The 23,214-nt window shown below is 39.3% G+C and overlaps 2 protein-coding genes across 3 annotated transcripts in view; one reads left to right on the top strand and one right to left on the bottom strand.

Moving 5' to 3' along the window:
- LOC120807181 (E3 ubiquitin-protein ligase TRIM35-like) overlaps nt 1–23,214 on the bottom strand; it is a 322,424-nt gene that overhangs the window by 4,774 nt on the left and 294,436 nt on the right.
- Nucleotides 1,573–23,214, top strand: part of mtss1 (MTSS I-BAR domain containing 1) — a 67,935-nt gene continuing 46,293 nt past the window's right edge. For both annotated transcript variants that reach the window (XM_040116155.1, XM_040116154.1), the window contains exons 1-2: nt 1,573–2,566; nt 22,008–22,069. In XM_040116155.1, coding sequence (XP_039972089.1) covers nt 2,495–2,566; nt 22,008–22,069 — 134 coding nt within the window. In that variant the 5' untranslated portion in view covers nt 1,573–2,494. The remainder of the gene's footprint in view (nt 2,567–22,007; nt 22,070–23,214) is intronic.

Here is a 23,214-nt window from a genome sequence, read left to right as displayed (position 1 = left end):
TTCATAAAGTTATAAAGTGTTCAGTAATGCACAGTATTTGTCAACAATCATAACTTTACTCCTGTGAGGAAAAATGTTTACATTATTACAACTGTTCAACCATATTCCTGCCATTCCTTACCTGTTAATGCACCGGGCTCGGACGCTTCCGATCGCCGTCGCGGTCGGAGCACGCGTCGCGTGAGCCACATCCTCCGCGGCACAACGTGGGCCCGCACGGGGCCCCGGGGGGAGGCGGCGCTAACGGCTCCTGCCGACCACCGAGAGAGGGTGGTGGCGGCCTGCCTGCCCGCCTGCCCGCCTGCCTGCGGACCGGTGGCCTGGTTTGGCTCGTAATCGGGAGAAAATTTGGGGAAAACAGGGAAAAACAGGGTGTAAAGTTACACACATACTATTCATTTTTAAAAAACCAAAAAAAACCAAAACGTTTTTTAAAATGCCAAATGACATTGTTTAGTTGCGGTGGATGTTTCGTGGGCCTTTTGCTGTTCTTGTCCTGGCTGTTTGGAACCAATGTTCTAAAATAACCGAGCTCTTCCCTCTTTTTGCCCCCCCCTCTTTGCATTTTACATTTTTGTACACCACAAACTATGTACACCGTTAGTTCGCGCGTCTATTGGCTACCACCTTCGCATTTCACACCTCCTGTCTTCATTGTCTGTTAAAAGTTTTGTTTAAATGGCTAAAACGTGCGCTCGGGGATTTCTTTCGTGTACCAGTAAAGTCGCAGTAAAAGTTCAGCAGAGTCGCGGTAGGTTCTTCCCGTTCGGGCAAACTCATCTACTCCGGTCCCCGTGGCTCCGCCCCGCCGGACCGCCGCGTCTACGACACATAACATACCTCCGCCGTCCACAGACACATGGCAGCGTCAACAGGAAACTAGAAACTAGAAAATAAAATAAAAGCCTTAAGGAGGTAATTCTGAAATGGCGTAAAAAAAAAAAAAAAAAAATAAAATAAAAAATAATTTGTTTTTTTAAATCAGTTGACCAGTTTGTCATTATTATACAAATGAGCTTACACGGTTGTTTTATTATCATTTCATTAAAGAGAACTTTAGAATTATTTAAGCTAATATAGACGTGAAGATGTGTTAAATTTGTACAGGAAACAAACAGTGTAAGATACATAAAACATTTCGACGCGTGCATATTAAAAGAGATTTTAGTTTTAGATTTTTGATTTAGCTGGTATTTACAAAAAATAAAATAGACCATTGGAATAAGCATAATAATTTCTATAATTTTGTATAATATATAATTTTTGGATTTTTGAATTTTTGCATGTGATGGCAAACATGCATTAATTATCAATTTAAAAACTTTGGATTTGTTTGGTTATTACTGTTGTTACTTGCAATTTACTGATTAATAAATGCTCATTTTTGTTTAGTCAAAACATCTAACTACTTGACCTGTAGGTGTCAGTGAAGTGTTTTTAAAAAATGAATCTAATAAAAGGTCCTGCGACATGTTTATAACATCTATCTATCTATGTGTAATTATTAAATGAAAAATAAAAGGCTGAGAGATTTTGATCGGTGGATTGGAAGCTTTGATTTCGAAACTCTCGGCCGGATGTGCGGTGTGTCAGTGTGGCTAACTGGACGCCGTGCTCGGGGAGACACTCATTCACTTCAGGTCAGGACTCCCATTGGAGTAACCGGGGGGAAGCGGCCGGCGCTGTCGTCAAAACTCGCTGGAAAACAACGTGAAATCACTCGGATACGCTTCTGCAAAGCAGGACGGGGGGTTTCGAATCCGCGCCGGACGCCAGATAAGAGCAGTGCCGATTTATTTCGGCGGACTGATTGATCACGGGCTGTGTGTATGTGTGTTTTCGTTGGGAAAGCCAAACACGCGCACACGCGCACGACACACACGACACACGACACACACACACACAGACACACACACACACTCTCTCACAGTCACAGGTTGCTAGCGGAGTTAACGCTAACCTAGCTAGCGAAGTTAGCTACCCGCGGTTAGCTGTGTTTTCCCTTTACCGGGACTAAAGGCAGCCGGGGCTGAAGTTAAAAAAAACAAACAACAAAAACCTGTCAGACATTTTCCAGACAGTCTGCTCCGTGAATCAGTCATGATGTGGTGTTTTTTCGGACGTTTATCAAGTTGGCCGGCTGGTAGCATCGGCTGACTGAAGCCCAGCGTTAGTGTGAGCCTCTCGGCTTCTCCGACCTGGATTTTACTCCTGTGTGTTTTTCCTCGTTTTTCTCCTTTTCCACTGCTGGTTTTTGACGTCTTTTTAAAAAAAAATTTTTTTAAATTTGTTTTAAAGGTAGACTTTGCCCTCGGGGTGTTGTAACTCCCTCCCTCCCTCCCCCATATTAAATAAAAAAGCCTCTATTGATTCTTCTGTTGGAGTATTTCAAAACTTGGCTGGATTTTTTTTTTTTTTTTTTTTTTTTTTGGGGGGGGGGACTAAAGTTTGCGTGTTGGGAAGTCGAGGAGGATTTTTCCGAGCCAGTGGAAAAATGGATGCGGGTATAGAGAAGGAATGCGGCGCCTTGGGAGGGCTCTTCCAGCTCATCATGAACGACATGAAGGTAAAAGAATCAAATCAGAATAACTTTTGAACCCCCTACAAGTCCTCACAGTGCATTTTTCTCATTGTCGTCATTGCTTTTGCATTTTATATCTATAAAATGTAATGCATCTTTAAATTCATTTCCAGAATATTTTATGTTTCTTGTTTTATTATTATTATTATTATTATTATTATTATTCAATTTTCACCTCTTCTCTGCATTTCCATTTCATAATGTAATAGTTTCTTTTTCTTTTTTTTTTTTTTTTAAAGATTTTTCCTGTGAAAGTAAAACACTTTAAATACTGAGCGATATCAAGGCGGCAGCTGGCGGTATTTAAATGAAAAATAATGAAGCTGATGTTGATGGAAACAAATAGGTTTGTGTTACAAGTGGAGGTCTGACTGGGCTCCTCCATTCATTCCTCGTGGAGTTTCTCCTGCATTTCTTCACTTAACATTTGCACTTCCTCAAATGTGATATTCGTGTTTCGGTGTTGCGTTTCCTCCTCAGCTGCAACTGTTAGTTGAGTCATTGATCCGTCAGTAAGTCAATAATGGATTAATCGTTTTAGTAATTTTTTCCGAACATTCACTGGTGAAAGCTTGTCAAATGTTCTGATTTGATGCTTTTATTATTATTATTATTTTTTTTTAAAATATTTAGCATTTTTGGACTGCTGGCCGAATAAAACAAGCAATTTGAATACACCATCTTGGGCCTTTGGGAAATTAACGATTACGATTAATTGATAAATCGCGAAAACAATCGGCAGGATTAATCGATAATGAAAATAATCATTAGTTGCGGTTGCCTTTCTAAATGTTTATTAGGGCTGTCATGAGGTCATACCTCTCAGACTGGTTGAGTCATAAAGTACTGACAAGATGAAAGTAATGCTAAAAAGTGTGTAAAGACGCACAGAAACTGAACGAGTTCAGGATACACAAGAACCTTCAAATATAGGCTATTAATGACTGGATGTAGAACGACTGGACATGATGAGTGCTGGTGATGTTGATTGGGTAATGAATGAGCGGAGGTTAAAATTGGAAGTGGGCCATCGGAGAGGGTAAGAGGGATGGGGGTGGATTTTGCCAGCTGTGCGCTCTTTGATGTTTGTTAAGCAGGCTGCCCTTTGCTGCCTGTCTGTGTTTCACTGCTCTCAGATGTTCATCGTTATCAGCCTCTATTTTCAAGTCGGCCCTGAACTTATCTTTGTGTCCGAAACAGCTCAGAAAAAGGGGAAGGGGTGCGACTGGACTTTTTGGTCTAGTGTCTGAAAACTGCATACCCAGCTTTACTGTCAAGATGGCACAAAAACAGACGCTTCAAAACTCATGCAACCACAGTAGTAGTTCTGTTTTTCCGATTGGTGTCAGATTCACAAAACTATTTTTTTTTTTAATAATGTTTAACGCTCAAAGCTGTTACCAGAGAATGAGGCAACATTCACCGATTGGCTTCGTCAGAGTAGAAGTTGTTAGAAATGTAACATAAAGCTTTTCTGTTGGAATTCTCTTTATATCTCTTTTTAATGTTTAACGCTACTGCACTCATGCAACATTTTGTATTCTTGTATAACCTGAACTTCTCTGTGAGGTTTGCTTGTCCCAGTGTCCTAGATCAGATTCTACAACCTCTCTTAACTGGACAGACTCCTCATTAAATGCTCGTTTTAGCCTGGTGAATGCCACCCATTCCTGAGGAGGTGCACATTCGTGAGATATGACCAGTAGGATAGTCGAGGCCACTAAAATTGCCTTATAACTTTACCTGCTCTGTTTGTGGGCTAGTTGTCTTCACAAGAATGTAGGGCTGCAACTATCAGTTATCTTATTATCGATTTAATCTAATAATTATTTTCATGATTAATTGGTTTATACATCTTGTTTATAAAATGCCAGAAAATAGTGAAAAATGCCTGTTTCAATCTCTCAAAGCCCAAGGTGTCGTCTTTTTTTTTTTTTTATTCAACCAACAGTCCAAAATCCAAAGATATTCAGTTTGCTATCATCTATGACAAAGCAACACAAGTCCTCACATTTGAGAAGCTGGAAGCAGAAAATGTATTTTTGCTTTGTAAAAGATATATATCTCACTGAGATAGTAGATAAGAGAATATATTAAATTACAGTAGCTGATTTTACACTGTCAGGTGCAATAGAGGATGAAACTGGATAAAAGACCTGCAAAAAGACCCTGACCAGCTGTCGGAGTGAGAGATTTTTCCTAGCTGGTACTGAACTGTAGAAGTTGCAGTGATGAATGCCAATAAAATTTAATCAAACAAACAAACAAAAAAACAGTAAATTGACAAGCCCTGATAATGACACTATGGTGAGGAGAATGAATTAATTTTGCATTTAGTTTTTCTTAAATATTTTATTTTTGTTGATTTCTGTATCACATTAAACTGCAAATTCGTTCAAATTAAGGCATTATGATTCCAAAGTTGTTTGTTTTTTTTTTGTTTTTTTTTTTTCTTGTGGAGAGAGGAAGACTATCTGTACATGATTGTACGACACGTCTGGACCACTGCTGAATTGTTGTTCGCTCTCAACTGAAAATTCTGAATATGAGAATATTGGTGAAAACCTCAAAATTCTCTTAAATTACTTGTGCGTGCTGTTGAGGAGCAAACGTGTTTGTCAGAGTGGTTGTTGCATTAATAGTTTTTGTGATGTGGAAATGTGTGTTGTCTTATCAAACCACAGATAATGATTCAGTGTGAAAAAAGTACAGGAATATTGTGTAAGAGTACATCTTCAGATGAATCACAGAATTCATTGTAGCCTTGCAGTGTGCACTTCTGCTTTTTTGAAGCTAGATGTCTTGTTTTTGAACAATAGACACCACATTTTTACACTGGAACTTTTTGAGTTTTATCTCAATCAGATACAGACCTGCTACTCTGACAGGAAGGTCACCTTGCTGTTGGGAGGGATTTGTACAATACATGAGGCCACAGGTTAGATCTCTGCAAGATGAAGTCTGTGAGGGAAAACGAGACAGTTCTCATTTCATTCTGAAGTTAAAACGTTTTGGATGTAACGTGATGGAACCTGCAGGCATCCTGCGGTGAGAACAGTAAGCAGTACAAGAGTCATTACTGCTGTCAGATAAAGGAAAAAAAGGATTGCTATGGTGGATTGTGTGTGTGTGTGTGTGTGTGTGTGTGTGTGTGTGTGTGTGTGTGTGTGTGTGTGTGTGTGTGTGGCAGATGGAGTCAGGAGTGCCCCCATTGGTTTTCTGCCATGTTGGTAAAATACCAGGATATGATGCCACAAGCTCTGAATCAATTGCATGCACAAACGCACACACACACAGAAAAGTCATGTCTAATTAAGTAGAGAGTTGCTGTCCAGAAAAATCTCTCCTTAGGGCATCATAATACGCCTGCGAAGAGCTTGCACTGAATCAGTCAGTAGACATGAAGGTACAGAGGCTTGCCACAGAATATAGGTCATTTTGTGAATTAACGAAGCAGCCATATAAAGGAAAGCATATTTTAATATTGTTGTGACATGAATTTCCATAAGATAAACCTAAATAGTTTGAGTACACACTGAATTGTGTTGAAGGAGGAAGTGTTGGAAACCGATTATTGGGGCCTGGAAGTTGGCTTGGTCACTCCTCTGCCCGCACTATGCGTGTAGATACACAGCTATGCAGCGAGCTAAACACACTTCCATTAAAGGCTAACAACAACAGATCACCTTTGAGGTTGTTACTGGAAAGTAATTTTGAAACTCTAAGCACAGTATTAAATCAGAATACAATGGCATTCCATAAAACCAAAGATATTGTAAAAAAAAAAAAAGTAGAGTAACAAAGGAGTTGGATTCATAACATACGACATAGACCCCAGAGTTTTGCCTATTTCGTCCCACTTAGGGAGGGACCACAGAAATTGGCTGAAGCAAAAAACTTTCAGATCCAAATAGCCTAATTAAAGCTCATTTGAGTAGAAAAGCAGTTTATACACGTGTGTTGTTGGAAAAAAAATCAGCTGTATTAACATCATTAAACGCACAAAGCAAACAAATGATTTCGTTTGCAGTGAAAAACAAGGGCATGGCTCTGAACGGGATTTAAATTACAGGAGGACCAGCGAGATTGCCGAAAAAATAAGAGGTTATTATGGCTGCAGCTGTTACTGGGGTGGGGGTGAAAACCTACCCACTGACCATTGCAGGTAATGTTAAAATCACCCCACCTCTCCTGGGTAAATGTTTTACCCTGCATCATCTGTTATTATATGGTAGAGACAAATCAATAAAGTTTTGTTTTTTTGCACAACGTGAAAAAATGTCTGAATCTTAAAAATCAAGTTATTATAAAATGTACCAAAAGGTTATTTTCTCAAGAAACACGAACTGTGGATGCAGATGAACTAATGAGCTCACTCCCAGTTTCTTCTCTGTCTGTCCCGAAGCTTGAACTGGATGTGCTCTACTCAACTGAAGCATATGGTACTGACAGTCCATAGCACTATGGGATAACTCATATTTCTTTCAGTATGCACAACCTTCCAAGGGAAGGCTGCCAATCATGTTTTTTAGTCTTCAGTTTTTCTGCATTAGTGCAGAGAAAAAAATCTATTAAAATGGGTTAAAATTGTGAGTTGTCCCCAGCCTCAAAGAAATTGAGATTTTAATTTTTAATTTTCCAGCCTCCTTTGCATCCTGTCCTAACTTCCTGTGTTTTTCTTTCTTTCTTTTTTTTTTTTTAAAGTCACAGCTCAGAATCATATTAGCATCCTGCAGAAGCTTCATGGGACCTTTTTAAAATTCTACTGGAGGGACACAGACAGCTTATTGATTTCTGTCTCAGCTATATCAGGGGTGACATTATGAGCCATCGACCTTCCACACTCCTCCATCTCTGTTCGCATCTATCCCTCCATCCTGACAAGATCAGTACATACTTTCGATCTCTCACTCTCTCTGTCATGCTCATACACTATTGTGCACTCTTTCCTCATGTTTTCCACCTATTTTGTTTCTCCTGTCCTCTTCAGTCCTGTCTTTTTTCATGTTAATCCCTCCTTCCTCTCCCACCGTGTTTATCCATCCACTCCTCTTTTCTTACTCTTTTCTCTCATATCTCCATTTGTAATTTTCCTTTTCTGCCCCCACCAACGCCTCCCAGTGTAATTCTCTGCTTCACGAGGGTTAGATTAGTGTTTGAATATTAAATTTATTCTCTTCATTAACCGTTAACTGACTTTAAAGGAAAATGTCACTCAAAACAACAGTCGACCTGACCTCCTTCCCTAGGAGAGGATTAAGTTAAAATTTGTGTGTATGTTTGTGTGTGGGGTTACGTGTTTATACATATGTCTGCTGCATGTGTGTGTGTATGTGTTTGTCCTGTACTGTGTACTTAAGGTGAATTGAGAGAGGTGTGTGTGTGTGTGTGTGTGTGTGTGTGTGTGTGTGTGTCTGTGTTTGTTTGTGTGTGTTTGTGTGCAGAATAGCAAATAGCTTTTTGCAGCAAGCTACATCCATCCTCAATTTTTATGTGGACACATGCACAGAAACACAAACACGCCATAGCAAGCAATGGTTACGACTGCATTACTGTGTTTTATACTGAGACCTGTCTGTATATAATTAACCGTGTGTGTTTGTGTGTGTAGAGTTAAATACAGGATTTTCCCACACAAGTCGTTTTGACCTTTGTGATAACTGTGTACAATTGCACACGCAAAAACACACCCTACAACTAGAAGCCATAATTTGATGGGATGTCATGAAGGCTTAGTCACATCAATAATATGATACTTTATAGTTCTTGGTAGGTAGTTGTGTGTGTGTGTGTGTGTGTGTGTGTGTGTGTGTGTGTGTGTGTGTGTGTGCGTAGGAGTGGTTGATTTCAGAGAAGACCTTCTGCTGACAGAGAAATAGGCAGCCTCAGGTGACAATGGGTGTGGACACACACACACTCCCACACTGGATGCACACACTATTGCAAAACTGACCAGACAATCCAAAATTATAGAAATACACACACACACACGCACATAGAAATACAAGTATTGCCACACAAGTAACGGTTTGTCATTTCTGGGTGTTAGCTGCGGGGGACGACAGGAAGGAGAAAAAAGGCAGGAAAAGAAAGAACAAATACATTTATCATAGATTACTCTTCAGTTTATCATAGTTATTGTGGGAATTTTTTTCGAAATCACAATAGAGAGGGTCTTATCACCTAGCCCTAGAGGAAGGAACATCAAAAGGGGCGAAGGGAGGAGGCAGAAGGAAAGAAGGAAAGAGAGGATGGGGGAGGAGAGACGAAAGAACGAGGATGCATGCATTCAACTGTATGCTAGTCTTGGCTGGTGTAGTGTGTGGTGCTGTTGAACGGTAATGCATCATACAGAGAGCATACCCTTGTTGATATAAGCGGGGTGGACAAAATAGTAAAAACACCTGTACGTATAAAACAAGTAATTTCAAGAGCATCACAAACTGAGGCCTCTAAAATGACCATAAAGTTGAATTAACACATTGCAATTAAACACAATTAAAACGGTGTAAACTAAAACTGAGAATTATAACCATCATGAAGGGAAGAATTATTGCAGGGGTTTTGTAACACATTGCGTTAGCTTTAGCTAGGCATACCTACTAAACTGCCATCTGAGTTTTTAAGTATCGGATCAGACACTGTATCGGCAGATACCCGATCCTAAAGGACTTGGAACATCGGACTTCCCTAGTAAATATGTCTATATAACTTTCATATCTTTAAAGCTACAATATGCAAGTTACGGAAATCAAGCTAGCGCTAGCACGAGACTCAAAAGCAAACTACCCCGCTCTTCCCACCCTTCCCTCCCCCTGCTCTTGTTACACTCCGCCCAGCACCTGGCCTACGTCCTTGTTGTGTTCGCTGTCTCAGCTAATGCAGGAATCGGATGGCTCGCTAGCCTGCGAGTCAGCCGTAGTGACGTCTTCCAGCAGCTGATACTAGCCTGAAGCCTTTAGTGCGCGAGGAGCAGTGGACCAGAAACGCGTCCTCTTATTGACTGACAGCAACCACCCCTGATTTTGGCCTTCTCTTTAGAGGATATCTCTGCACTGCAGCTGTTCAATGAGTCCGGGGTCACAGAAGGCTTTGAGGGCATCTCTCCACATCAAGATAGTTCAACTAAAAAATGTTAGATAGAACTTATATACTGTAGCTTGAACACTCTATGAAAACCTAACTTAACATGACCTTGACATTTGTATTAATGCAGATTACTAAAGAATCCAGCCTTAGAATAAAGCCCTACTCCATTACTATTGACAGTGATGGTAGGTCAAAAAAAAAAAAAGAAAAAAAAGTTCTTAGCAGCGTTTAACAAACACAATTCACAACAACCCCATGATTGTCGCAGGTTGAAGATCATCAGGTTGAGAGACTGAAGCCTGCTGAGCCGCTAGCTATTAGAGTAGAAAGGGAGGGCCAAATGGCATACTTGTTTTTCTTTTTTCTTCTTTTCTTTTTTCCTTTTTTTTTTTTTCCAGAGAGCACAGATTACAGCTAGAAAGATGGCATTAGAATAGAGCATGGGAAGATATCATGGATGAGGAAAAACTGGTGTATAATGATGTGTAATACGCACACTGCAGAGCTGGAAGAACTTCATGAGAGTTGAAGTTTTTCAAATTCAAACATCAAATTAATCATTGTTTGTCTCTGCTGAAATCATGGAGGTTTCAGCTTCTAATACTGACTGCTGTAGTGGGTAATAATTAACTTAAAATATCTTAGAATGCAGATAGTAAAGCCCAGAAACACGTTTCACTTTTTCAGAAAGACCAGTGAGACTTGATGAGAGATTTTATTGAATTACCAAAGCTAGTGGAACAGAGGTTTCTTAGTTACAGACTTGGGCTCTCTGGGGATTATGGGAATACTGACTACTGTAAAGAATAAACTGGCAGTATCCCTTCAAATTCAGTTAAAGAAGGCTGCATTTCTCAAGTTTAGATTGAACGGATCCGTGTTGACGTGTTGAGAACTTTGTATAGAAAGTTAGGAAAGAAGTTAGAGGGATGGATGGACATGACTCAGCAGGTAGAGAGGGGGATGGAGGTGATGGGGCACTAAGGATGAGTGCAGTTCAGTTGAGGGTGTGGATTTATAAAACACATACATTCACCGGTCTCACTATGCACTGATGGAGCTATCTTCATAAAGTAGGCATCGCATTTTGAGCACTATGAGGGGTTTTATTCAGTTGAAGATTTTATGAACGGATGTTTGAAAAAAATTGAATTAAAAAAGGGAGTTTGCGCTTGTAAAGGCAAAATTTTATCAACGGAAGTTTGGAGAATTTTTCTCATATGGAGTTAAATGTTTGGAATGACAACTGAATGCATTCGTTATTGTTTTTCTACTGTGCAGCGTTTATTTTTTTGTCAGTATATTTTACCTTTTGATCAGTCTTAAAGGAAGATATGTTGGGTAGTTTTATTAAATGCTGGAAATAGGTTTACAGTTTATTTCAAAAAGTGAGAATTCTATCACTTGGGCTTGAACTTGAAAGATTTAAAGATTTTGTTGTCAGTTTTTCCTAATACAAATGTGCGTATTATATTAAGTGGAGAGACGCATAGTCTGTAAGAGTCTGACCGACCGGAGACAAAGAGATACACAAATAGTATGCAAAGAAACAGAAATAGACAAAAGTCACATGGAGATCAGCTGCCATTTTTATTTCCTCCTCTCCACACCCATCAGGAACCCATGGCAACATGCTGGCTAAAAGATAAATGAGAGGAATAGGGGGGAAAAAGAGAGCGCAGAGAAAATCACTTTACCGCTGGTTAAAGACAGCGGGACTCATTCATGAAATTATAACATTTTTTGAGTTGCATTTGGACATAGAAGAGAAAACACAATGCAATGCAATACATATGATGATTAATTTCAAGTAACTGGCAAGTTTAAAAAAAAAAAAAAAGAAAGGAGGTACATTTACAGTGTATTTTAAATGTTACTATGGTGGAGTGCTCAGCTGTATTATTAACGTAATTTTATGTCTCCAATAGTGGAGAATAGCTTCTCTGCTGCAGTGTTAGTACTGGTGAAAGCCAGCGTTATCCCAAACGCTGTACAGGCGCAGGGCATTTGAAATGAAACGGACTATGGACCCAGTTACTTTCTTCACCTGACCAGAGCTGGCTGAAGGTTTGTAAAGTGCTGCTATGTGTGATGGTCAGTTGGTGTATTGGTCGTTTGTTTGTGCCGGAGTTTGGTGCCCTGCTGACATTTGTCTGTAAGTGATGGGGTTCCAAAAATTCCCAAAGTACTTCACATTTGTCTTTGGGAGATGAACTACAGGATTAATCTAGGATGTGCGCACTTGTACTCTGTCCCATTGCTGTGCTCTGCTCTCGAGGTTGAGTTCCGCCTTTTTTGTTCCGTGCTATTAATTAACGTTATTACAAAAATTATTTCTTATGATAATCATAATTATCATTCTTACTTCAACTATCTGACCTATGACCCCTCACCCTTAGACCATACGTAGAGTAAAAAGGTTGGAGACTGAAGGGCTCAATATTAGTTCACATACAGGTGACAATAAGCTCAGAGCTAAACGTGGAAATTTAAGGACTTAAATCTTCAAAAGAAAAAAATGGGTTTTGCGTTCATACAATTGAAGAGGGACATTGTCCTTAAATGGTCTTTTTTTTTTAAAGCTCAATTCCTCTTGACCAATCCATGTAGTAGAAGCTATTTAAAAATGCAGTGTGAAAAATTGAGCGAGATTTACTGTATCTGTGTTTTCAGAAGGCCAGCTATAACATTTCCCTTGGGAATATGTCTTTGTATTTGTATGTATTTGTATGGTTTGAGAAACTGAGGAATATCCCGGTGGTGCATCTTGTCTGCCAGTCTGCTTGCTGCTAACCTGTCACAGACGGCTGCTGCTGTAGAGAGGAAGAGGGCAAGGAGGAGAGGCTCGTCAGTCTCACTGTTCAGTTTTCGCCACGAGATTTAGTCCGTCTGGCAGCTGGAGGCTCAGTCAGAGAGCTATGAGGTGACTTTCCGCCCCTCGAATGTACCGAACTTTATGAACAACTTAGGCATTTGAAATACTACACGCCGGAATGGGATTGGAATAAACGGCAAAACAAAACACAAAAGCTAATCGGCCTGCCCGCTGTCAGTATTAAGCATTGTGGGTAACATAAGAATGATAAGAGCGATTTTAAAGTCCATGCTCTCCTTTGTCTGTTTGTCTCACTTAATAAAAACCCCATTATTTCACAGATAAAGGACCAAGTACTCGACTGTGTTGAACACATAGTCTTCACTGAACAAACCATTAACCTGATGCTGACTCACCCTTACTGTCTACTTTCCCCTCTCTCTCATTTTTCTTTCTCTTTGAGTCAACCAGTGTTGCTCAAACACAATGTTAAACAAACCCATCAACCTGCTGTTTGAACAGTCTCAACCTCTCTCGACCTCCCTCTTTCTCCCTCACTCTCTGTTACTTTAACATGGCGACTGTTTGTCTGAAACACAATAGCCAGGGACTGGACAAAAAGTCCAGGGTTTTTTTTGTTTCTGTTTTTTTTTTAAATATGTATTTTGGGCAACAAAGTCAGTATTAGGGAAACTTCTAAACTTCAATTAGGCTTTGTCAGGGAATAAACATAAGTATATCTAACCGAAACAGTGCTTTATAATAATAGATAAGTCTGGTGATTTTTTTTTTTTTTTTTTTATTTGTCAATGGTTCCCATGAAAAGACAAAAAAACCAACAATGACTTGATCCTGTTAAGTTTTGTGCATCCAAAGCCTGATATATCTTATTCCTTTTGTGCCATAGAGCTCCTTTGTTGTTCAAAATCTATAAAAACCACATCAGTGAGCCACCTCATTGCACTGGCTAACTTGTTCCTTCATTACCGCGAACACACACACTGTAGTTTATGTATAGTCCAACACACACCGTCCTGCTGCTAGAAATGCTCGCTAAAGCACCAAATGTGTATTAATCGAAAGCTGAAAATAGTCTTCAACAAATGCACATTTCTTCCTGCTTGAGTAACGTTTGCTTAAAAACTACAGTGACCAATTTGTGCTGCTGTTGAACTGTATTGTGTAACACTGAATGGTGTTTCCATTTATGTTGTCCACCCGATTTATATTGGGTGAGCGTTGGCTAAAAAACGGAGACACCTCTCTCCGTAATGCAATACAGTTAAACAGCACCACAAACTACATCCTCCAAAGTGATCAAAAATTTGAATCAGCACCTCTTTAAAACACTTTCAATAAGACCTGGCCATTAATGACCTTTTTAGCCAAGTGTACCTAATAAACTGGCAGCTGAGTGTCTATTTGTGAGTGGTTTTTAAAGCTTTACATCTTCAGTGGAACCAAAGGGTTTGGAGCTAAGGGCCACAGACAGGGTGGGCAAATCAGAAAGTACTGAATAAAGTACTTAATAAAAGAGAGGTAAAAACAAAAGAGACAGTTTCATGGTGATCCTCTGCAGCGTGTGATCGTCAGGTTTCACTCTCAAACTTGTTTCAGACGAGCTTGCACCATCACATTCTCACTCTGTGATTTATGATAGCAGTTTCATTAATATTTCCATACATCTTAAACCAGGACATTTACCCTCCTACACTCATTTAATCGGAAGTGTAAGACAAAATGCTAGATGGAAATGGTTGAATTTCCTCCGCACACAAGGCCGGCTTCTCAGTTAACACTGTGTATATCAGTCTGTTATCACTTGAACAGAGTTTAAGTTTTGTAAGCTGCATTAAAAGCAGACTCAGAATTAACCTCTAGTCACATCAGAATTGACCTCTAGTGACAGTGAAAGAGATTTGTTTTGTTTCTGGCATGAAAGTGAACATTATACAGAGCAGTGTTTGTAGTCCCAGTTTATTCTTAGTGAGTTATATGGGGATTATACTCCTGTGAAGATACACTACCCTTTTGCAGATAAGGGTAGCACAGGTAAATGTGAGTTGCAGAAACTTGGGGGGCGGGGGTGCGCTCACACACACACACACACACACACACACACACACACACCTCTCAAATCTTAACTCTTTGTGCAGTCCCGCCTGTAAAACAAGATGATTGGTTGATCCTACACCCTGCTGGCAGGGATTGGTGCTAATCTATTGATTTGATTTAGATTTCGACTCACAAAGTCCAGAATCGATTCAGTTCGATTCGATACTTGATGATTCAGTTACATCTGATAAATACCAATGTTGTATGTTGTACATTCAACAAGTGAGCAACACTGTTGTTTCCTCGAATAAAAAGACTGGAACTTGTTAAACCCCAATTGTACAAGTAAAAAGGCTCACTTTTCTGAATGACATTCATGCATGTTTACCCAGGTACAGAGACACGCTTCCAGCCTTTTGTCTCTCAACGCTTCCTGAGGTTGAACTCTAAAACCAGTTAAATGGAATTTGTTTTGGACGTGTTTGCACTGAAAAATACTTTAGTATCATCACACCTATCATCTGCTATCTATACATCTGTTAACCAGATTGTCTGAAAGATAACACACACACACACCAGACACACACACACACACACACACACACACCTCTCAAATCTTAACTCTTTGTGCAGTCCCACCTGTAAAACAAGATGATTGGTTGATCCTACACCCTGCTGGCAGGGATTGGTGCTAATCTATTGATTTGATTAGATTTCGACTCACAAAGTCCAGAATCGATTCAGTTCGATTCGATACTTGATGATTCAGTTACATCTGATAAATACCAATGTTGTATGTTGTACATTCAACAAGTGAGCAACACTGTTGTTTCCTCGAATAAAAAGACTGGAACTTGTTAAACCCCAATTGTACAAGTAAAAAGGCTCACTTCTCTGAATGACATTCATGCATGTTTACCCAGGTACAGAGACACGCTTCCAGCCTTTTGTCTCTCAACGCTTCCTGAGGTTGAACTCTAAAACCAGTTAAATGGAATTTGTTTTGGACGTGTTTGCACTGAAAAATACTTTAGTATCATCTGCTTTAGTGTCATCACACCTATCATCTGCTATCTATACATCTGTTAACCAGATTGTCTGAAAGATAACACACACACACACACACAGAGCTTTTACTGGGCTGAATTCATGGCTGCACATACAAAAGTAAAACAGAAAGCTGCAGTGTACACACTCTTCACAAACCAAAAGTCATCAACATGTTTTTAAAAGGCAAATCATTCAGTTGGCAGCTAACAGTCAGCTAACTGCTGTAAAAGACACCCATGCGCTTACGTACATACTAACATACAGTCGCAATGCGAGGAGTGCTTGAGGCTGTATCCATGGGTCACAACCTTTCTCAGTGCTTGAGGTTGAAGGTGGACGCCTTAAATCAGTAGGAAGCCCACCCCCTGGTAAATGTTAAAAATCACCAACCATATCAGTTTTCTTTTGATCACCCATAACTATGAGTTTTCATAAGGCTTTTTTAGCACTTTAATACTCATCATTTTCAGTAGTTTTTATGGAGTCGGTTCATGTTTTCCCCGGCATGATCAGTTCTCGCATAAGATGTGGTGCATCCTGTAATGACATCCTGAGCTTCAAGCTGAACATTTCAGCCACAGCAGTCTGCAGGGTGTTTTATTGTAGAAATGAACCTCGAAAAAACACCTGTGATAGTCTATAATGACGCTATTAGCCGACTGTTAGCTACTTTTTACTCATTGTAAGTGGAATATGTTTTCGTTTTGGTCTGTTGGTTGGACAAAACTAGCACTTTGAATGCGTCACCTTGGGTTGAAATTGGAATGGAATTTTTTTTTTTTTTTTTTACTATTTTGACATTTTTTAGACCAAACATTAAATTAATTAATTGAGCAAATAAATTGAGAATAACAATGATTGTTAGTTTCAACCCTACTCCTTTCGACCATTTGACTTGGTTTTGTAGAGTTCGTCTGGACTCGAGAAAGTTCATCAGGGAACTATTCCCACTCTCCTGAGTTGTCACGTCAGTCCTTTCACAATGCTTTGTCTCCATCTCCGTCCTTTTTTTCGGTTAGTAGAGCAAGTCAGGATTATCATGGTAGGATTATACACCAGTGGCAGGTGACTATACACACACACAGACTGAAGTAACCATATACCTGGTCATGCTGTCTGGTTGACTAAGCAGATAAGATAAAAGCGCTGTATAACTTCTATAAGTAGAGAGCCAGGGCTGTGTGAATAGGGTTTTACTGTGTGCTAGCAGAGCATGTGGACCGTTTCCACTCAGCTGTAGAGCCTTTTAGGCAGGTACCAAAGCTGGCTGAGTTTAATGTCCAAAGTAGCCATATGTGTAAAGCAAGTGCCCATCACAAGTTTCCAAACCAAACACTAATAAAAACCAACCAATGTTTACATTTGAAAACCCGAGAATTTGATTGATAAATATTTGGTATTTTTTCATAAGTGATCTAAAAGATTCCTCGGATATCAAACTTGTCAATTAATCTGCTGTAAATTGTCAAGTTGATTAATTGACTAACCTTTTCAGCACTACAGATAACTAACCATCATTTTAGTTAGAAAGTATATCTTTTTTTTCCCCTTTTTTTTTTTTTAAATCAAATACCATAAACAAATACTTTTCATAAGGATCTTTTAAATTTGGTAATTTCATTGTGACCAAGATATGGACTGAGAGGGACATTTACAGTTCAAAAAATAAACTCTGCAGTGTCCTCTTGTAGACAAATAATATAATGGCAACATTGTTTTGTATATTAGCTCAAAAATATTTTCTGACATTTTTTTACTCGATTTTCTTGTAACTTATCGACCAACATTTAGGCAGAGACTGAAATATCTATGATGAGCAAAAAATACCGATTTTTCCATTCGGGCTCTGATTTTAATTCTGATTCTTTTCAAAACAAAAACTAGTTGGTAGTAATGAAATTAGCTGCTAAAACAACTGAAAGAATAATTGTCATTTTCTACCAAAGACCCACTGCTGACCTACCCACTGATTTTTTTATTTTTTTTTAAAAATAATTTTGTATTTCTGTATCTCGACATCATTGCAAATAAGGGACACCGCAAGGGTTTTCAAGGCTTAATTAAAGGTCCCTAAAACTTGAAATTAAATTAGACAAAAACACAGACCAAAATGGTTGGCTCAGACTAGCATCTCATTCATGAGGTTTTCTCTCTCTAACTCCAGCAATGTAGTGGAGTTTAGATATAGAAGTAGCCATCCAGCCAGATGATGGTCAATAGCTGTTTTGTTTGAAGCTGTCTCTGGGAACCCTCTTGACACCGTCAGTGACCCTTGTGGGTCTTGGGACACAACTTTAGCAACCACTGCTTTAAAGCTTTCCCTATCCAGCTGCAGCATACCTTGATGCTTTGTCTGTCTGTGGGGTTTTCTGCCCTGCCTGCTGCAAAACCAGTGCCGGAATATTTTGTCTGCGACTGACTGTGACATTCCTGGCAGTCACAACAAATCCTGGCAGGATTTAAGGTTTAGGTGAGAATTGGCGAGGGAACAAGAGGAGCTCTCCAAGAGCGTCACAGACTGAAATACAAGCAGCAGAGACATTTTTTATTGTATTGGTGTAGCTCGACACTCTTTCCCACAGTGAACTTCAGTGACTGCTCAGTTTGGATAAACCTCATTTCTTAGCTAACTAACATTACAGCCTACTAGAGCTGCAATGATTAATGGGTTGGTCAATCAACAGAGTAATCGATAAATTGTTTCAGTCATTTTCCAAGCAAAAATCACCAAATATTCTTTGGTTTCTGGTTTCAGTGTGACCATTTGCTGCTTTTCTTTGTCTTATGTGATGGTAAATTTAAAAAAAAAAAAAAAAAAAAAATCTGTAGCTTTCAGACTGTTGGATGTCATGGAAGATGTCATCTTCATACAAAAGAAATGCAGAAGATAAGATCATTATAATTTATTTTGACGAACATCAACATTAAATAGTGGCTCATTGGCCATAATTGTTATTTCTAAAATCAAGGCATTCAAACGTTAGCATATGGTCAAATAAGAAATAAACACAAATATCAGTATGCCAGTAATGCTTCTTGTCCATTGTCACTTTAAAGTGCTTATGTGTTCGACACATGCTAAGATGTAATTTTAAGTGTATTTGCACAATTCTGCCGTAACATATTGAACTGAACCAAAGAAAGACATGTACTGAACTGAATGTCCTGTACAGAATGGATATGGGTAAACATGTACCGTTACACCCCCTGTGAACATATATAAAGCATATGCAGACAGAAATGTAATAAGATGCCAGTGGGAGAGCTGTGAGGTACAAGAGATTTTATTCCGTGCAATTCAAAGCAGATTTATACATGAGACAATTTTCCACGCATGGATTTTCTGAAATTAATATGCTGAAAAACCTCTTGCATGAGATGAGGTTTGGAAAAAGATTATAATATATTATGAATGCCTTGAGCTGAAAACACTATATTATGACTTACTGCCTGAAATGTACCATTAATCAGTCAATATCATCAGTTAAATAACCACCAATGATTTCAGCTCCAAAAACATGATTTTTCTTACAAATGCTATAAAATGACTTCTAAGAAGTGCTTCATCTTAACAAAAATCACAAGTAAAATGTATTTATTTCTCTAAATCCCAGTACTAATTTTGTTCCAGCTGCACCTTATTTCCCCCATACGGGGATCAATAACGTTTTTCGAGTGCAATCCTTTACAGCTCATTTCATTTCTGTTCCATTTATCGCAGGTTTAGTTAGTTGTTCACAGAGGCATTCAGCCAGTCACCTGCAGTATTTCATCATGCAGTGCTAAATCCCTGCAGCTAGTAAACCTGTCAGCCCCATGCTGTGTGCATGCCTGGCTAGTTGTGAAGCAGGGGTCGGCTAACAGCTTTAGCGGTGTGGAGCTAAGAGGCTAATGGTGTGGTGTTACGGGCTAAATCGGTATTATCCCCTCTCTGGTGGACCAGCAGAGACGGAGGACAGACAGGGTGACTGGGTTCAGGAAAATAAAGAGAGAGAAAGTGAGATTCAGCCCTCCGTTCCAACAGGGCTTTCCTGCGTTTTTAATTCAATAACCAGAGCACCGCACCAGCAGCTGTTGGTCACAGATGTAACCCAAGGTCAAAGCCTACAGTATGAACCGGCCTTAGATTACATAATCAATCAGCTGCTGTTACAAAAACCAGACACAGAAGCAGCTTTTAAATCTTAAAGAATGGACATATAGTCCAATCTCTGCAGAAGAATGTAAAAAAAAAAAATTTGTCCTTATTCCTTATGTAGAGCTTTTGAAAACCTTTCACTGATGTTGTGCTTTATTGTTGATATCAGCAAAGTAGTGACCAGTTGATGCAGATATTTTTCAGTTTGTTTTCATTGAAATACGGAACAAGTTTTAAAGGAATTACTGAAATTTCAGCAAAGTTATAAAGCCAATCAGCGTGTTTACATCAGCTGCCTTTTATGGATGTGAGGAGTTTTAGAGTTTAAAGGATTAGTCGATTAATTGATCAAACAACATAAAATTAATCAACTACTTGGATAATGGAAAAAACATTTGTCATGTTTCAAGCTAAACTGCAGAACATCACCTAGTTTCAGCATCTCAATTGAGATGATTAACAGCTTTTTTTTGGTCTTATGTGATTGTAAACTGAATATTTTGGGTTTTTTAACTGTTGGTACAAAACCAGCAATTCCCAATTTTCTGTCTTGATTTATCAAGAAAATGATCCTTTACACTCCCCACATTTTTTATTAATTTTTTTTTTTTAAATTGATGAGTTTGTGTTTTGTTGTCCATCCCTGTGCGGTGGTGTTTTACATATCCCCATCTCTTGTTATTCTGTTTTTTGGTCTTGCTGGGGTAGATTGCCTCTAGATGTGATTGAGAGTGTGAATGGTTGTTTGCCTCAATATGTCGGCCATGTGATTGACTGGCGACCCGTCCAGGGTGTACCCTGGCTCTCGCCCAGTGTCAGCTGGGATTGGCTCCAGCCCCCCTACGACCCTCACAGGATAAATGGTATAGCCGATGGATGGATAGATGGATCGTGTAGTGGAGGCCTGTAATTGAGAGCGCCTGCAAGGACATGACTGTTTTGTCTACATTGGAAGAAGAAGAAGCAGGCACCACGACTGTGTGTCGTACTGTGTTATTGGGAAAAATTCTGTTTCCATCTCCCCATGATTTGGTTTTATTCTGGCATTTCCACTTGTTTTTTTATACACAAGGTTGCATAAGATCTGGTGAATGGGAATGCACCTTTTTCCCCAGTGAAATTCACGTCACTTTAAACAGGGTTTGTGGCTCACTGGTGATAAAGCTGAAATGAACTTGGAAATGTTGAGATGAGTCAGAAAAAGCTGTGGTTTCATGGAGAATCGATCACGGCTTCATGACAGCAGCATTGGTTTGCTTGTATTAGGCCCCGTGTCCTTCTGTTTGCTTCTGAAGGTTGATGGTCAGCCTGAGAGTCCACAGCCTCTATGTTCATTATGAAACCCAGAGAAGCCAAAAATAACACGAGGCGGTCAGCTGTTGATTTGCTTTACACTGTTCAGAGCTGCTGTTTTTGTTCACAGAAAATCAGAGTAAAAACTGTAAACGGGATATTATATTCAGTATTCAGGATATTGTATTCAGTGACAATAAAGAACGCAGAGCTCACATATAGAACTGCAACGATTAGTCAACGAAGTGATTAGTCAACGGAAAACTAGTTCAGTCTTTTGTTTAAGACATTTATCAAGCCAAAACACTGCTGTCTTTCTGTCAAAATACTTCACTTGTTTTCGTTGACATTTTTCATTTGTTTTTCTTTTCATTCTACCCTGCTGCCTGTTTTCTCTGCATAATTTCAGCATCTTCTCTTTCCGGTCTCGATGTTCGATGTTTTTTTTTTTTTTTGTTTAGCTCTTTGTTCCTTTTATATCACTGTGCTCTTTTTTTGGTATTCACATTTTGTTTTAGATCTGATCTCTAATTCATTTCAGTTCAGTCCAGTAATCCTCACTGGTTTTAACATGCATACTGCAGCAGTAATGGTCTGTCAAAGCACCAATGAGATATTCTTACAATTCAAACTTTCCTTTTGTCTGTTAACACAAAATTTGGTGGATTTTTATTGCTGCCAAGTTCATACATTCCACCTCCTATCTGTAATTAGAATATAGCAATAAGCATTAAGATATTATGGTAAAGCATATGCTATCAAATGTTTCAGAGAAATACCCAACAGGTTTTATACTAATACTTTAATAATAGTCATATCTCCATCATTAGGATGATAAGATCCTCAGTATTATTGATATAAAATACACATTGTTAAAGCTTCAGGGCTAACATCTCCATTAATCTCAGTGAATCCTCTTGTGGTCAGACTTGTGTGACGCGGTTGGAGGTTTTAAAGTCATTGCTGTTCTCTGTGTTTTGCTACAGGCCAGTTATCCTACATGGGAGGACTTTGTAACCAAAGGAGCCAAGCTACAATCACAGCTCAGGTAAGACACACATGCACACACGCTTAAACTCAATTGGTTATAATTTTTTTTTCTCTGACTGACCCCAGTGGCCAGCAGGCCATACAACTATTTGCTACTATGGCTGTACCCAATCAGAAATCAGATCAGTCAACTCGGACTCCTCAACATTATTAGTGATACATTTTCGCCTGCGGAGCAGCCTCCCCATACTAAACTACTATAATTACCTATAAGTCAAGTCTCTTACCTTTTAACACTGATGTACAGGTGAGGAGCAGCAAAAAACAGCCAACTAGGATGCTATGGACCACATCCAAAATTAAATAATCAAAGTATTAATTATTTAACTTCGTATCCACGTCTTCTATGATATATTCTGCCATGCTTACATTTCTTTACTCAAGTCCTGGTAGGGGCAGAGAGTAGAACTGCACAAAATTATCCTTTCCTCCATTCTCCTCAACAGTAAAATTGTCGCTGCCGTATCACTAACATCTTGTCAATGCCAGAATCCCACTGGATGCGTGTTGTGGAGGTCACTGTATTCCGGGTCAAAGTTCAGTTTACTTGAATTTCATGTGAAAGTTCAGGCAGAAAATCCCTGTGGCAGACGCTAGAGAGAAACACAGCAGATCTCCCAGTCGGATATAATGGCTTGTCTATGCACAATAACAAACTTGCGCATTTGGCGTTAAAGCCGTGCAAGGTCATGTTCAGACCGACATAAGCACTTTGTGGAAATCACTCAGCTCTGGCAAAAAAAAAACACAGGCTCGGCTTAACTTTTTGCCACAACAAAAAGTGATGTCATCTTGCAAAATGCTTCGGTGGCCAGTCAAATACGAGCACGTGCACATTCCTGGCGGATTACTTCGCAATATGAAGGCTGTTTCTCCTTCTACCGTTTACCTTGTAATCTTTTGCGATGAAAGTGATTGCTGTTGTGATAACCTTTTGAAAGCAGTAAACACCTGTGTCTGAATATTATAAACAACTGTGCAGTGTACTGGCATCTCATACACCTTCCAACGCATGCATCCGTCACCAAAACTGGACATCTTCGATTGCATTTCAACGTCTCACTGATACCTGAAGCAACTGACCCCCCACCAGTGCAGCCTCTTGCATTGTTTTAATACAAGGCTGTTTTAGGTCTGAACATC

Source organism: Xiphias gladius, chromosome 21, assembly GCF_016859285.1.
Source record: "Xiphias gladius isolate SHS-SW01 ecotype Sanya breed wild chromosome 21, ASM1685928v1, whole genome shotgun sequence".
Taxonomy (NCBI): Eukaryota; Metazoa; Chordata; class Actinopteri; order Istiophoriformes; family Xiphiidae; genus Xiphias; species Xiphias gladius.
This window is presented reverse-complemented; position numbering and strand designations above follow the sequence as displayed.